Source organism: Chionomys nivalis, chromosome 5, assembly GCF_950005125.1.
Source record: "Chionomys nivalis chromosome 5, mChiNiv1.1, whole genome shotgun sequence".
NCBI lineage: Eukaryota > Metazoa > Chordata > Mammalia > Rodentia > Cricetidae > Chionomys > Chionomys nivalis.
The window spans coordinates 109,094,621-109,109,521 of record NC_080090.1 but is presented as its reverse complement, the minus strand read 5'-3'; the positions used below and the strand labels follow the sequence as shown (position 1 = coordinate 109,109,521).

The 14,901-nt window shown below is 41.2% G+C and overlaps 1 protein-coding gene across 1 annotated transcript in view; it reads right to left on the bottom strand.

Annotated features, from left to right (window-relative positions):
- The window catches only part of Phlpp1 (PH domain and leucine rich repeat protein phosphatase 1), a 219,522-nt gene that overhangs the window by 82,046 nt on the left and 122,575 nt on the right, over nt 1-14,901 (bottom strand). Inside the window, exon 4 of the mRNA XM_057770046.1 lies at nt 13,917-14,083. Within this exon, the coding sequence (XP_057626029.1) occupies nt 13,917-14,083 (167 nt within the window). The remainder of the gene's footprint in view (nt 1-13,916; nt 14,084-14,901) is intronic.

Sequence of the window (14,901 nt, the reverse complement as noted above, 5' to 3'; positions counted from 1 at the left end):
GGGCAATAAGATTTAGTTTGTGCTTTTCTGTCTTCCACAACAGATTCCCAAACCATGCTTAGCTACTGGTCTGAGAGGCCACCTTGAAGTTTTTAGCTCATCTACTGCAAACAGTAAGGTTTCTCTTTAGGAAGACTAACCTTGGGAGGGGGCCAAAACACTCTTTACAGTGTTTAAGTATACTTGACCTCAAGGAACAATAGGTAAGCAAATGAATGACAGAATTCAATCATCAACACATCTGACTTACCATCCATGTACTCTTCCAACTGAGGCATTCTTGTTGCTCTATCCAACTAGAAACTTGATCCTATAGTATGTCAGGTGTGACACAAGCAACCTACACGCACAGAACAGTTAAGGAGCAGAGAGTACTTTGCACGATAGAAGCTCATGCTCCTTGATGCAGAGGGATTCAAAAGGAAATACCTTCCGCCCCACTGTCTTTCTGGGGCTGTCTGTAATTGTGGGGACATGAAAACCTCTTGGCTCCCAAGGCCAGCATCGGCATCACTACGAATACCTCCTCCTCAGAAGGCACGACTCATCTTCTGGTGCTCACATTACCATCACATCCCAAAGCTACTGCCCTGTGACTGAATTTCCATCTCTTCTCAATTTCCTGGCACATATCAGCCCTTAACAATTCCTGAGATGGATCCACGTGGATGTATGTATGCCCTTCTGCCCTAAGAGCTGAGCAGTCCACCAGCCTCAGTCCAGGGAGCACCGCCTGCCTTCTGGGGCTCAGAAGCTCACAGACACAACCATGGCAAACAATGAACTTCTCAACATCTGAGCTAAAATAAACTGAAACCACCCTATCTGTGTTCTCAACACCATAAATGACTCTTGGAGACAGCAAAACAAACACGACACTATCTCATATGATTAGAAAACAGAAATAAATACATGAATATTTAACTTGGCTTAAAATTTAAATCTACTGCTACAAAAAGATATGCTCAAAATCTAGCAAAAGCTTTGCTGCAGAGACTAAAACCTAGAATAGGGTGGCATAGCTAAAGTAGGGGGCTCTGCACCTGCTAGTTGAGGCAATCCCGAGACCAAGCAGCTTCTAGACTGGATTTTCTAGAGTAACAAAAGACAGAGAAAGAATATTTTAATCCCCTTTAATACTATTCAAATAAGAGAGAACATTTACTGATCAGATCCTATACTAGGTTAACTACACACACACACACACACACACACACACACACAAATAAGACAGCTCAAAGGACAATGGCAAAGGCCTGGCAAGATCGCTTACAGGGTAAGAGGGATGCTGTACCAGCCTGGAGACCCCAGTTTGATCCCTGGAATCCATGGAAAGGTGGAAGGAGAGAAACTCCACAGTTTACTCTGATATCTAGGTGTGAGCTATTACACACAGCCTCCCTAATAAAAAACACTCTAAATCACACGACAGTCATTATGTGGGAAAAAAGCAGTCAGTAGATTTTTAAGTATGTCATATGATTCTTTTACAAATTGACAACATAAGAATATGCTATGCCTTAAAATGTCTAAGGAATTTGCTTTCTTTTCTTTTCTTTTTTTTTTTTTTTTTTTTTTTTTTTTTTTTTTTTTGGTTTTTCGAGACAGGGTTTCTCTGTGGTTTTGGAGCCTGTCCTGGAACTAGCTCTTGTAGATCAGGCTGGTCTCGAACTCACAGAGATCCGCCTGCCTCTGCCTCCCAAGTGCTGGGATTAAAGGCGTGCGCCACCACCGCCCGGCTTTCCTTTCTTTTCTTTATTTGCCCATGACCACATTCTTTTTTTTTTAATCAACAGACCTACCCAACAGAAGAAGATCTAACTGCCAACACTATTCAGAAGAGGTTTCACATTAACTACTATGCAAGTAAGACAAGTAACAATGTTAGAAGATTTCTGTACAAGACAGAAAACAGACCAGCATTTCCCTTCTCAACACAAAGAGATGAGTGTGCTTTGTTAAAAGTACAGTTGACTCATGCAAGAATATACGAGGAAAGCCAGAGACCTTCTACACCAAAGCAGCACATCCCCAAAGGAATGAGAAAATGTATATGAGCAAAAGCCACCGAGGAGAGCTAAGTCACAGGAATGCGCTATGAGAGATGAGAGATGAGAGGCGCAAGCGTCTTATCACGGAGAAATAAAGAAAAACCCAACCCCACAAACATCACAAAGGATAGCTACTACGCCATCCTGGCACCAAAGCATTATTCACTGACAACCTCTGAATCCTCACTGCTGACATGGACAACACAAATGAGAAAGGAGGCACAATGCTACGCCCCAGGAACTCCGAAGAGAGCTGCAGCATATGAAGTAGAAGGTGGGAACTTTAGAGTAGAGAGTGTTGTGCTTGCTCACTGGGGTCTCACTGAAGGGTGCAACAGACTGATGACTGAAGACAGAACAGCAGCATTCTGACTCCTGGCTCTGTGACCGGAGGGTCTGACTGAAGTCTGGGACAGAGAAGAGGCTCCAATGACTCCAAGAAACACCAATGTGTGTCTAGCGTGGGTGCCTCCTGAACCTTATTTTGGGAAACACTGATTAAAGGGCATAACTACAGGGAATACTTGGGAAATAATAAGCAGGCAAAATTCAAATAGAAAAGGAATGCCCAGGGCGGTAAAGACTGGTTAATGCTTAACCACAGAGCATCTCAGCAGAGAGACACTTGTATTTATCTAGAAAAACTTTGTATTTATCACAAAAATAACACCTCCCCTTCCTGTCATCCGCCCAGAAAGAGATGGATGTGCTCCACTGTCAATAACCTGCAGGCACCATGCCATCATCCAAATCTTCCGAATGGCATATGGCAAACAGCATCAAAATTAGTTACTTAGGACAAAAACAAACTCTCTTGGGACTTTAGCTTACAACAGTTACACAGGTATTGTGTGAACACTGGGAATTAAACGAGAAGGGCAGACAGAAACGTTCTGCTCCAGCACTGTGCTCACAGTGGCCACCAAAGGATACATTTCATAAGCCATCAATAATGATGCTAAAGATGTCCCCAAGTCTTAAGTCAAAAAGACATTCACGATCCACTGCCATAAGGCAGAGCATCCGCTAGCCTGATGTCCCCTAGGAGATGCAGACTGAGCAGCTACTGTTACTCTGAACAGCAACACCACAAAGGCTGTGTGTGGCACCAGACTCTTAAAATTAGGTCAAGACTTGGAGAAGATAGCACAGAGATTAATAAAACAACAGAAAAATGGAGTTGGGCAGAATTACATGGCTGAATTACAGTCTACCAGAGGCTATTATTAAAGTCACTACACTCCCCACATATTCATCCCTAAGTGGGATAAAAGTTAGAGAGCATCTGAGAAGAAGTCAACAGTCTGACAAAGTTAACACAGTCTGGGTAACAGAAATCTTTTTTCTTTTGAATTTCTGTTTAGAAAGTGCTGTCTGAGAGAAAGAGAAAACGGGCCATGTCTGGCAAAGCTGAGGTGGCGAGGAAGCTGAAAGGAAGACTAAGCCTGCAGGGTCCCAGAGCCCTATGCCATCCCAAGGCTCAGGGCAGGAAAATGGGAAGCCTATGAAATGGAAAGCATCCCAAGAGGATCCAAATTCCAGCTGCAAAGCCCAGCTGTGCAAAAAGCTGCAGTGTGGGTAACAGCTAACTGGAGAGGAGGCATTCCAAACATTCTATGGAATTCCTTCATCATCCCGCAAGTCTAAACCCCATGCTGGGAATCTCCATTCCTCCAGCAGCATGAGGTACTGGCTGTCTTATTCCTTTGCATGGGTGACCCCTGTCTTCAGTGATCATCTCCAACCTTTACAACCTTTATCCACATGGAAGAGTATCCTAAGTATTACAGTCTCAATCTAGAAGATGAGCAGAACACATGACACTTCTTGTTCCAGTTGGCAACGAGTGCTATCACCACTGAAATGACTTTCCAGAAATTATTGAGAAAAGCAAAAACAATTTCTTAAACAAAGCCTGCAAATGTTAAAGTGTGGTAAGGACAAATAATTTAATAACTTAATAATTTAATAACTTTCTACCATTGGAATGTTAAAAGCCCCCACCCACCCAAAACAGGACAGGAAATGGGGTCATTTGTTTCCTATCCCATGAGGACCAAATATGTAGAAACCGAAGCAAAATTAGGAGTTCCTCCACCTCGCTTCTCCACAGGGGTCACTGTACATCACACCATGTTTGCCCAGACAACTTCATGGTCTCTCCCACCACTCCCCCTCCTTTTCAGTGAATATAAATTTCACATCTACTTGGAATGAAATTCACTTCTCAAGTCTTTAATTCACTCCTTCCAAGGGAAGCAACTCTGACCTTGTTTTAGGTGATAGACTTATTTATACTACCCCAACTCTAACATACACACCTAAGGTTCACTGAAATTGATGGTTCGGTACGACATTATGTTGTGATCAATCAAAATTAAGGGACCACTGCCACCTTAAATAGTGCTATATATGAATTCCATTGCTGAAGGCATTTTGGAAACCTATTGTCCTTGGTGATGGGGAAACCAACAACTGAACCTCTGTACCTCTCTGCCCTCCCTCCATTCATCCCTAGGCTAAATATAAAGAGGAAACAGAGAATACAAAAGCAGAGACATTCCATCCCTATGGTCAAGAAATTTACAAATAGATGTCAATTTAAAATATTTCTAAAGTACATAGTAAGAGGTGTGTGTAATAAAAGAGTAAGGAAGTTTACAAACCAAAGGAGGAAAAAAAGCACACAGAACTGGAAATAAGCAGACTCTCCAAATGTCTTTGGAAATATGCTTTGAAGGGGAAATGGGACAGAAGCCATACCTGGCTTGGGAGGGGTGAAGGCAATAGGGTGTGCATTCTAGTAAGGCAGTGGAGAGAGAATGTGAACTATTTTAGAGACTGGTGGTGCTTTTTGCTTTGCTTTGGGAGTTTTGTTTTAGTTTTTGCTTTAGAAAAACAAAAACATTATCATGCTATCCATTTAAAACTTACTTTCTTTTTCCTACTACCAATTCTTTGTTTCAAATTTCCATGTCATATTTCTTAAGGAGTCTCATTATACACAGTGTTTTTTTTTTTTTATCAAACTTTTAACCAAAGAAAAATGACAAATTACCAGTTGCACTTCCATCTACAAGTTGCCACAAAAGCTCATTGCAAAGGAGAGTGTGATCAGCATGGAAGTGAGTGACCAGCAGCAGTTCCCACCAACCTCTCATGTGCTCATTCACAGGTACTTAATGGTCTACCTCACAGTGGGAATCACCTCTGGGGGAAGCTGATCTCTGCCTTTTAGAAATTCAAAGCTGAGTGAAGTGAATAAACAGAATAAATTGTTTCTTTATGAGAGAGAATTATACTATAAGAAAGACAAAAATCAAATGTGTAAAAGTCAAGGTTATACTACTATTTCTATGCCTTTTTATAAACAACTTTTATAAACTATTGCATAGAATTCTGTGAAACTGCCAGGGAATAAATTATCACACTCAAACAACAGCAACAAACAACAAATCACTACTGAAAGAAATACTGTGTAAATATCTAATGGTACACTTATCCTTTTTGTATATGCACGTTCCAGTGCTATAGTAAAAATGATTCATAAGTAATTCAAGTGGTTTTCAAGTCACTTACAGTACAAATTTCTAATGATATCAAATGCTACAAAATTAACAAAATGACATGAATAAATTTAAATCTTTTTATAATAGCTGAATACTAATGGTTTCAATTCTCCCAAGCGAAAAATACAAACTGTTAGAGATGTAAAGCTAAGTTTAGAAAATTAGCATGGGTTTCCATTTCTTGTGTCTCTGCACCATGCACAGTGAGCTGCACAGAGACACACAGAGAGGCTCCACTCCTGCTGTAGGCCCCTGTTCTGTGCTAATCTCTGCATTGCCCTCTCCAGCTTCTGACTCTCCTGCCACCTCTTCGTGGCAGAAGTCCACTCTCTCTGACTTCTAAAACCTTTTCACTTCCTCTTCCTCAATGATCCTTGAACCTCGGGGCAAGGACTGTGATATGTATTACCATTTAGAACTGAGCACTCCACAGCCTCTTACTCTCCAGATGTTGAGCAGTTGTGGGTCTCTGTATTACTCATCATCTACTAGAAAAAGAAGCTGCTGTGGTGACACATTAATCTACGTGTATAGAGATACGGACTTGGGAGGCAGAGACAGGCGGATCTCTGGGAGTTCGAGGCCAGCCTGGTCTAGGAAGAGCTGGTTCCAGGACAGGCTCCAAAGTTACAGAGAAACCCTGTCTAGAACCCCCCCCCCTAAAAAAAAGATATGGACTTAGGGAACAGTTAATTACTATGTCCACTGAGCAGAATTAACAGTACTAGACCAGAGAACTTTCTTTGTTTGGTTGGAAGTGTCACCTAACATCCTTATTCCCAAAGAGTCTGGGATGTTTGGGTCCAGGCTTCACACCAGCACCTAGCATCCATGTATCCAATATTTGGGTGGAAAGTTTCATCTCAGGCTGCTCCCCCCTGGGAGTTACCTCAGTCCAGATACCACCTTCAAGAAAGATTGCCAAAGGATGCCCCTCCCCAGAGATGCTCAAGACCAAAGGCTATTTAAACTGTCCCCCAGAAAACAAACACATGGTTTTCCAGTCTCCCTTCCCCTGCCACCCAGGAGCACCAGCATCCATTAAACCTGGGCTTTTTCTAATTTGGTTTGATTTTGATTATTGCATCAGCGGAGAGATTTACCGGGGTGTAAGACTTTTCATTCTTAACAATGCCGGGATCACACTCCTGAAAGAAGCTGTGAACATGACTTTCCTAAGGCAGATGTGGCCCGGGCTCTTCCTGCTCTTGTTTGCGCTGAACTCATTGACTATCTTAATCACGGCACACTTACTTAAACCTTACATTATACTTTGGTGAAGTTACTAATGATTTCAAACTAAACTTCCTGTGAACTGGAAAGCCGGAGCCTCCTTTCCCACAACAGATAAGATATGAGCATACAATAGAAGGTGACTGATCATCATGCTTTTGCACTCTGGAAAGACTTTTGCTCAGCCATCCAGAAGCTTCCTCCTGTAGCAGAATGATGACAGGGAACCACAAACCTTGGATAAGTCTCAGTACCTGTGACTCCTCTCAAATCTTCTCACCCCGCTCCCTACCCTAAACCTCTCCCTCCCAGGGGTTATGCCCTTCCCCTGGCCTTTGATCCTTTTTGACTACTTGGCCTCTTGGTACACAAGCTGTCTTGGCTCCTGCCTGGTTCAGCTTCTGGATCTCTCTTGATCCCCTTGCCCTCTTCTCTCCTCTCTCACCCCCCACCTCCACCATGGTCTGGTTCATGCCGGCCATATTCAGTCTGGACCCTCACACCTACCACAGACCTCTTCAACCATACCTAGGAACAGTTGTGTTCTCACTTTCCATCCAGTCTTCATCAAATCCCTCCCCTCAAAGCTCAGGGAACCTCCTGGAAGAGGACCTGGTAGACAGAGTGCAGGAGCCAGGACGGAGGGAGGACAGCGGGAGAAAAATGCCCTCCAAACAAGCTAAGCAAAGCTCATATGAACTCAGGGAGACTGAAGCAGCAAGCTCAGGGCCTGCACCAGGTCCTCTTTATATATATTATGGCTTTCAGTTTAGTATATTTTGGGGACTCATGAATGTGTGGACATGTGGGACTCTGATTCCTGTGCGCTTTCTCTTGGGCTCTTTTCCTCCTCTTCCTCCTCCTCCCTTTTTTTTTTTTTTTTTTTTTTTTTTTTGCTTCATCCAACCTCAAAGAAATAGTCTTTGTTATATCATACTGTGTTTTATTGGCTTTGTTGTTGTAAGCCTATGCTTTTCTAATGAAAGAGAAAAGGGGAGTTTATTCAGTTGGGGAGAGGAGAAGGGGAGGGCCTGGAAGAAGCTGAGGGAGGGGAAACTGTAATCAGGATATTTTATGTGAAAAATAACCTATTTTCAAGAAAAGAAGGGGGCACATCGAGTTGGGAGGCAAAAGTGGGTGGGGGAACTTGGAGAGGAACTAGAGGGGAGGTAGTAGTGGTGGATTTTATTAAAGCACAATATATGCAGGCAAGAAATCTTAAATAACAAAATACCTTAAGACAAAAGTTCACTCCTCCTATGAAAGTAGCCCCACTCCAGAGCAGTCCGGCTCCTGGTGCTAGCTTTGCTTCTCTACAGCACTTGACAAAGCGCAAGAGTTGGAACGAGGGCGCCCACCCATGCTCATGAATAACAGTGAGAACAAAGTGATCCAAGACGAGCGAAACATTTCAAGTAATGTGTATTTAACAAAGTAATTTTCCATATACAGAATTAAGTAATTTAAATATAATCAGAAGTTTGTCAAGAATTTACTAAAACATAGGCCTATCAATTAAATGGAATGATTAATATATTAGTATGGTCTTGGATAAAGAAATTTAACTTAAGTTACAAACATTCCAAGAAAAATGAACAAAGTAAGGAGAAATGGAGCACACACAGCTATTGCAGTCTGGGTGCGGTCCACTGTGCTTTCGAAGGCTGCAGGTACGACAACTGTACAGAGACTCTATTGCCATTCATTATAAAGGAGGACGGAAGATGTTACCCCCTAAATCTGCCTCTATGTTATAAGGATTGTTTTGAACTAAAGACAAAAAGTAGGAAATAAAGATGCCCTCTGGTCCCCTCCATTCACCTGAAACAAGAGAGACGGGCTTGAGAACAGGTCCTCCACAGACCAGGAAGGAGGACACATTCTTAGCACCGAGAAGGCAATTGAGGCTGAGACGGATCTCTACAAACAGACCTTATTAAAGTAATGGCTATCTTTCCTGAGACCCTATTACTTTTTCACAGCTGACTTCTTTGCTCATTATAGTATACAGGCAAGGAGGCTTGCTCTTTTCCAGGCTTTCATTTTCCTGCCAAGACTCTCATGTGTATATAACAGTATGAATGCTTTTCTCTTGTTATCAGGTAGACTCTTGCTAGACACACAAAATATTTTGGCTTCCTTATACCCAAACTCTAGATCCTTCAATGAGCCTACTCACAAAATTTCAATAAATAGCAAATTAAAGAATTATTAAAAACATAAGAAGCTGTGAGTTTGGTAAAATATCTGAATACCAATACAGACCAGTGCAGGTAAGTTGATATAATCAGCTACCATATGAGAACTAGTAAAGTTAAAATATAAGGAGAAAACTTAAGAGGCCTTGAATATAAACCAGAAAAAAAGTACTCTTGATTGACTCTACAAAATATTAACTAAAAATAACTGTCTATTGCAATCAGCAATGACTTATAAAGACTATTTTGTTTACCTAAATAGAGATATAGTTGGCTATGTAAAGTACTGTCTATAGGATAGTTATTAGTAGCAGAGAATCAGGGGGGAAAACTATTAAAACCATCAAAAATTACTGGCACTTTCCTCTCTAAATGCTGAACATCAAGTTGAAAAGTTCAGGTCCAAAAAAGGAAAAATAAACAGGGGGAGACCCAAGAACAGTGTTTCCAGGGGGAGACCCAAGAACAGTGTTTCCAGGGGGAGACCCAAGAACAGTGTTTCCAGGGGGAGACCCAAGAACAGTGTTTCCAGGGGGAGACCCAAGAACAGTGTTTCCAGGGGGAGACCCAAGAACAGTGTTTCCAGTGGGAGAGCCAAAAATAATGTTTTTAGCAGTATATCCAAAAACATTGTGTTCCTTTTGAAACTGCAGACCTGTGTCACTCCCCAGACTCAGAACGCTGATGTAAATACAAATTTAATATTCTTTGAAAATTAATCATTTGTTTAATACTCATAGATGAAAATTTAAAATACACTGAACTTCAAAGAGAGCTCTTATCTGTTTTACTGTATATAAAATTATCTGTTTTAATGTACATAAAATTTCTTCCTAAAATACTGGTATCAGAATTTGTCTTAACATCAGTCTAAAATTTAATTCCTTAAGACTTAATTAAAATATAAAAGTAAATTATTCTGCTACCTCAAAAGCATGTTCCAAGTGAAATATGCAGTAGACATTTATTATCATGAATTTCTTATATATACACTAATAAAAATTGTGCACTGTCTCAAAACAGCATTAGAAGTGTACATTCCTGGATGAATGTGGAGACTCGCTCGCGGCCGGCCGCTGTAGGTGCTGAGAATGAGCGGTGGTTGAGTGCTCAGTCTCAACAGGACATTTATTCCTCCTCACCTGAGACATCCAAGTACACCCTGGGTAGGTCACAGCCACTGCAATCATGAGCCCGAGAGCAACTAAGGTGGCCTCTATTGGGCTCCACAAGCCTGGATCAAAGAAGGGTTCAGAGAGTCCCATTCTTCCCTGCTAACTATTGGTCGCTGAAGGATTCTGTAAGAGGGGCAATTGTTCTCTTCAGCTGTGTACCCACAGGTGAGCCCACAAAGTTCCAATGGACAGTTCCAAATTTGTAGGCACAAGATGGCTCTGGTTAAATTCAGTAACTCACAAACAAAACAAAAATATTAATACAAGAAAGGAAGCTGTGGGGAGACATGAATGTATAAAAAGGGGCTGTAGCAAAGTGGGAGTGCCAACCGTAGTAGAAGTTGAAGTGTGTAATAAATATATATACAAGTATAATATGTACTGTATTAAATTATATATACATGGTATGTATTAAATTGTCAAAGAGGCACTGGAGAGATGCCTCAGTTTCACTTGCTGCTCTTACAAAGGAACTAGGCTCAATTCCCAGAAGACATGAGGGTTCACAACCTTCCCTAATTTCAGTGCCAAGGGACCAAAGACCCTAATTGACCTCCCTGAGCAACAGGCATGCAGTTGTACACATACTTACATGCAGCAAAGAAACTCAGGCACATAGAAGTCTTTTTTAAAAAGCATGTATGCCAGCAAAGAATGATCTTATGAAAACTGTAACTTAAAAATGTAATTAGTGATTTCTGAAGTATAAATATATATTATAATTTTTATCACTAGCATCAAAATATATGTCTTTATGTGTGTGAGGGTGTTTATTATTTGAAAACAAATTTGAACAACGGATGTCACACAAGTACTGCATAGTAAGTTGTTTAAGAAGGATCTAGTTTGAAGTCTCCTTTGTTTGTTGTCTTAAGGGCAACAAAATGTCAGCCCAGCATCTCTAATGTCACAGACCAAGTCTCTTAGCCACACCTGTTCAACCTTAAGGCAACAGAGAACAAAACAGTGCTTATATAATATAAAATGTGATACAGGTCACTTGAGTCGGCCAGTCTGGACTGCTGAGCTAAATACCAAGATAAACACTGCTTTGCTTTTAACAAGGAGTAATATAAGAAAGAAACTGGATACATGCACTCACTATATCATCCACTTATGTCTACTATATAAACAGGTAAGATTGAGTCAGTGTCAGAGGTCAGGACAGAGATCATCAGTGCTAACAAGGGGGCAGAGAGAGGATTGTTGTATGGTGATAACAATCTATTTCTCAATATGGGCAGTAGTTAGATGGACCTGTGTATCTGGGAGGAACCCACCAGGATGCACATGCCTGTGTATGCCTGTCCTATATTTCTGTCACACACACGGGGGGAGGGGGAGGGATAATATAAGGAGACATTGGATCTCGTCGATTCCGGCCAAAGAGTTTATTCCCAAAGGAACTAACCCAGAGAATTACTGGTTCAAAGACATCAGGCACAGCAAACAAGAGGACTAGACAAAAATCTACATGTTTAACCTTAAGATTCTGGTTCTCTTCCCCACCCTCTCAATCTTGGCATGCATCATTAAGAAGCCAAAGGAAGCCTCTCACATAGAACTGACATATCCTGAGGAAAAGATATACTTGCTGTCTTTGCTAGTTAACAGGCAAAAAGACAAATACCTATACCAGCTCCAGAAGGGGAGCAGTATCCAAGTAATAGGTGTTAAGTTCTGTCAGGAAGACTACATGAGCTAAGGAAGGAAAAAAGAATACAAATGAAAAGGAGAGGCCACTAGTATAGCCAGCATCAGAAATGTTATCACAGAACTTAAGTTCCTTAGGTGGGAGCAACAGTTCCATGTTAACATGGTAACAGTGAAGCCAACTGGATCATTCAAGAAAATGGGGAAAGAGCTGTGACTGCAGCATGAGGCAGGAAGGGTGTGAGACAACAGAAGAAACAAGGCCTCACCTTTTGACGGTAGCAAACCAGGATGGAATGTCCAGCATGGCAGTATGTGCATAGTAGTTAGGGAGATTAGAGAAAACAATGGATCCAAATGGCACAAAAGTAAAGAGGTGGAGCAGTGTACTGGAAATTTAGAGAACCATTTGTTATAAAGCTTTAGCAGAATTTTAAAATTCTATATACAGCATTATTTTAATAAGGAATAAGTATACACTTTTTAAAGCATAAAAAAGTTTTTATACATTTCATTTTGCTCTAACTGTAGTAGAATATTGCACAGAATTCCAATACCCAGGAGCTGACAGGGCAGTGAGGGAAGTGTGTACTCAGGAAAGCTGGAGAGCGGAATGAAGGAAGGGGTGGTACCAGGTGCCTCTGAAAGAAACAACAGTCAAGGCGGGGCCCAGATCCCACTTAACTGAGGGCCATCTGGATATGCGATCATTTCACAGATGCTGTCTGTTTTGTGAATGTTCTGGAAGTGACAAGAAAATCATCTTATGTATGCTTTAATTTTGGATTACTATGGAACACTTAAGTAGAATGGAGAAAATAATGTCATACAGATATTTACAATTGCATTTGTCAAATGCTAACATTTTTGCCATATTTCCTTAAAGAAGAAAACATCACATATGACTGAAAACCCCTTGAGTCATTCTCTAGTCCCAGAATCTAATTTCCTCCTGGGATCCTTACTAACTGGGGTTTGCCTGGATATCCCATAGTCCTCACCCCTCAAGTGGGCTTAGTTAAAAATGCCCCTTTCTATTCTAAGATATCAGTTGTCAAACTTAGGTATGGTATCAAAGAATATTCACAACAGTTGAAAGAACAATTAAAGCACTCTCTTAGGGATTGGGCCTAGGGTGTGATGAGGCAGAGAGGAGAAAAATTAGAACAAAGTATGGAGACACAAAGGCCCGTGGAAATGGCGCAATGAAGTCTATTTGTACACTAACTTTAAAATGTTAATTTTTAAAGAATACTATCTTATTTTGCAATTAAATATACAGATTTTATAGTAAAATTGGTTTGATTTTTCTTTCTGGGTGGTAAAAACCATAAATATATAATCACAATGACTGGTTAGCATGGCTTTTTCTCTAACCATATCAGCCACTTAAGATATAAACCCCACTGCTCCTTGAACATAGCTACATCCTCTTCCAGTACAGTCTCTACATGCACTAATGAGGTGGTTCATTCCCACAGAATCAAGGTTGGTCATTACTCCAGAAGGGGACAGCAAAGAAGATGCAAGCTCTCAGACCTGATTTACAGATGCTTCTAGTAGTAATGGGGCAGAATACGCAGCCTTCACACACGACTCAACCCAACCTCCAGATGCCACTGTGTTTTGGATTTAAACCTTGGTTCTTATATTTCTAAGATAAGTATTTTCATTGAAAAAAAACTGATCCATAAATTTCAAAACAAAAAAAATTGTATTCTTAACAGACTCTTGAAGTTAGAAGAAGCACGCTAAGGACTATTAATTTTTCACAACCTATTTGCAGATATTCTAGAGAATGGAGTCTGTTTAAAAAGCACTGCTCTTTTGTAAATCTACCCAATGAATAACTACAATTAAAAATTTTAAAGGCAGGAAACCTTAGGGAAAATTTCAGAGTGATAATCGACATTGTCCTCACTGTATAAGAAAGTCATTTTATCTTGCCTTCTGAGGGAAAATAGACTTGTAAGGATAGTCAAGAGAAAACTCCCAGCTAGGCTCTTCTGAAGGACTGTAGCACTTCAACAGGCTCACCTTTGCAGTTCACCAAGTCCTCTGGCAGCTGGAAGGGTGGGGCTTTGCCTCAGGAAGTTTTGTTTTAAATTGAGATGAGTAAGGTCTTGGCTGTAGAAGAGGTTGGCAGGCAGATGTTCAAGGCTACAACACGAGAGGTCTACTGAGCTTATGCGCTGGGATGCAACCTAGAGAAAAAAATAATAAATTTAATTCATTTTTCCTGTGACTACTGTCTATAGATAGAATTATGGTGTACCCTTTAGGGAACCCAGGAATCTCATGAAAGTAGCATTTCTTGTTCACAGTCGGAGGAAGCAGCCCAAAGCAGAGTATTTCTCATCACATGCTAACACAGGGAAGCAATGACTGAGTTCAGGCCACAAAGTGGAGCCACCAGCAGATGTTATGGAGTTCAGACCACTGTGGGAACTCTGGCTTTTTTTTTTTTTTTTTTTTTGGTTTTTCGAGACAGGGTTTCTCTGTGGTTTTGGAGCCTGTCCTGGAACTAGCTCTTGTAGACCAGGCTGGCCTCGAACTCACAGATATCCACCTGCCTCTGCCTCCCAAGTGCTGGGATTAAAGGCGTGCGCCACCACCGCCCAGCTGGAACTCTGGCTTTTAATATGATCAAAATAGAATACTCCAACCCGTTTTGAAAAGTGTGACATGCTCACCAACATACTTACATACCTTCCTGGGGTCTGATGTCTCTAGGCTATATGCCTGTAAAGGCAAGGACTGCTTTATGTTGTTCACTGAAGAAACCACGCTGAGCATTCTCTATGACCCTCAGGATGCTGTGCATCCTCACAACTCTTTCCTTCTACCACCTTCACCTTCACTAGTTTGCTCTGGCCAATCTAAGTATACTATTCCCTGGGAGTTCAGAAAGAAAGAGAAGCCTAACACTGCTCCTTTTGGACAGAGAGAAGATGATTAAACATTAAGTTGTTCTTGCTCCATTCCTCATTCTGTACAAGCTGTTCCTGCTGGAATCAGGAGG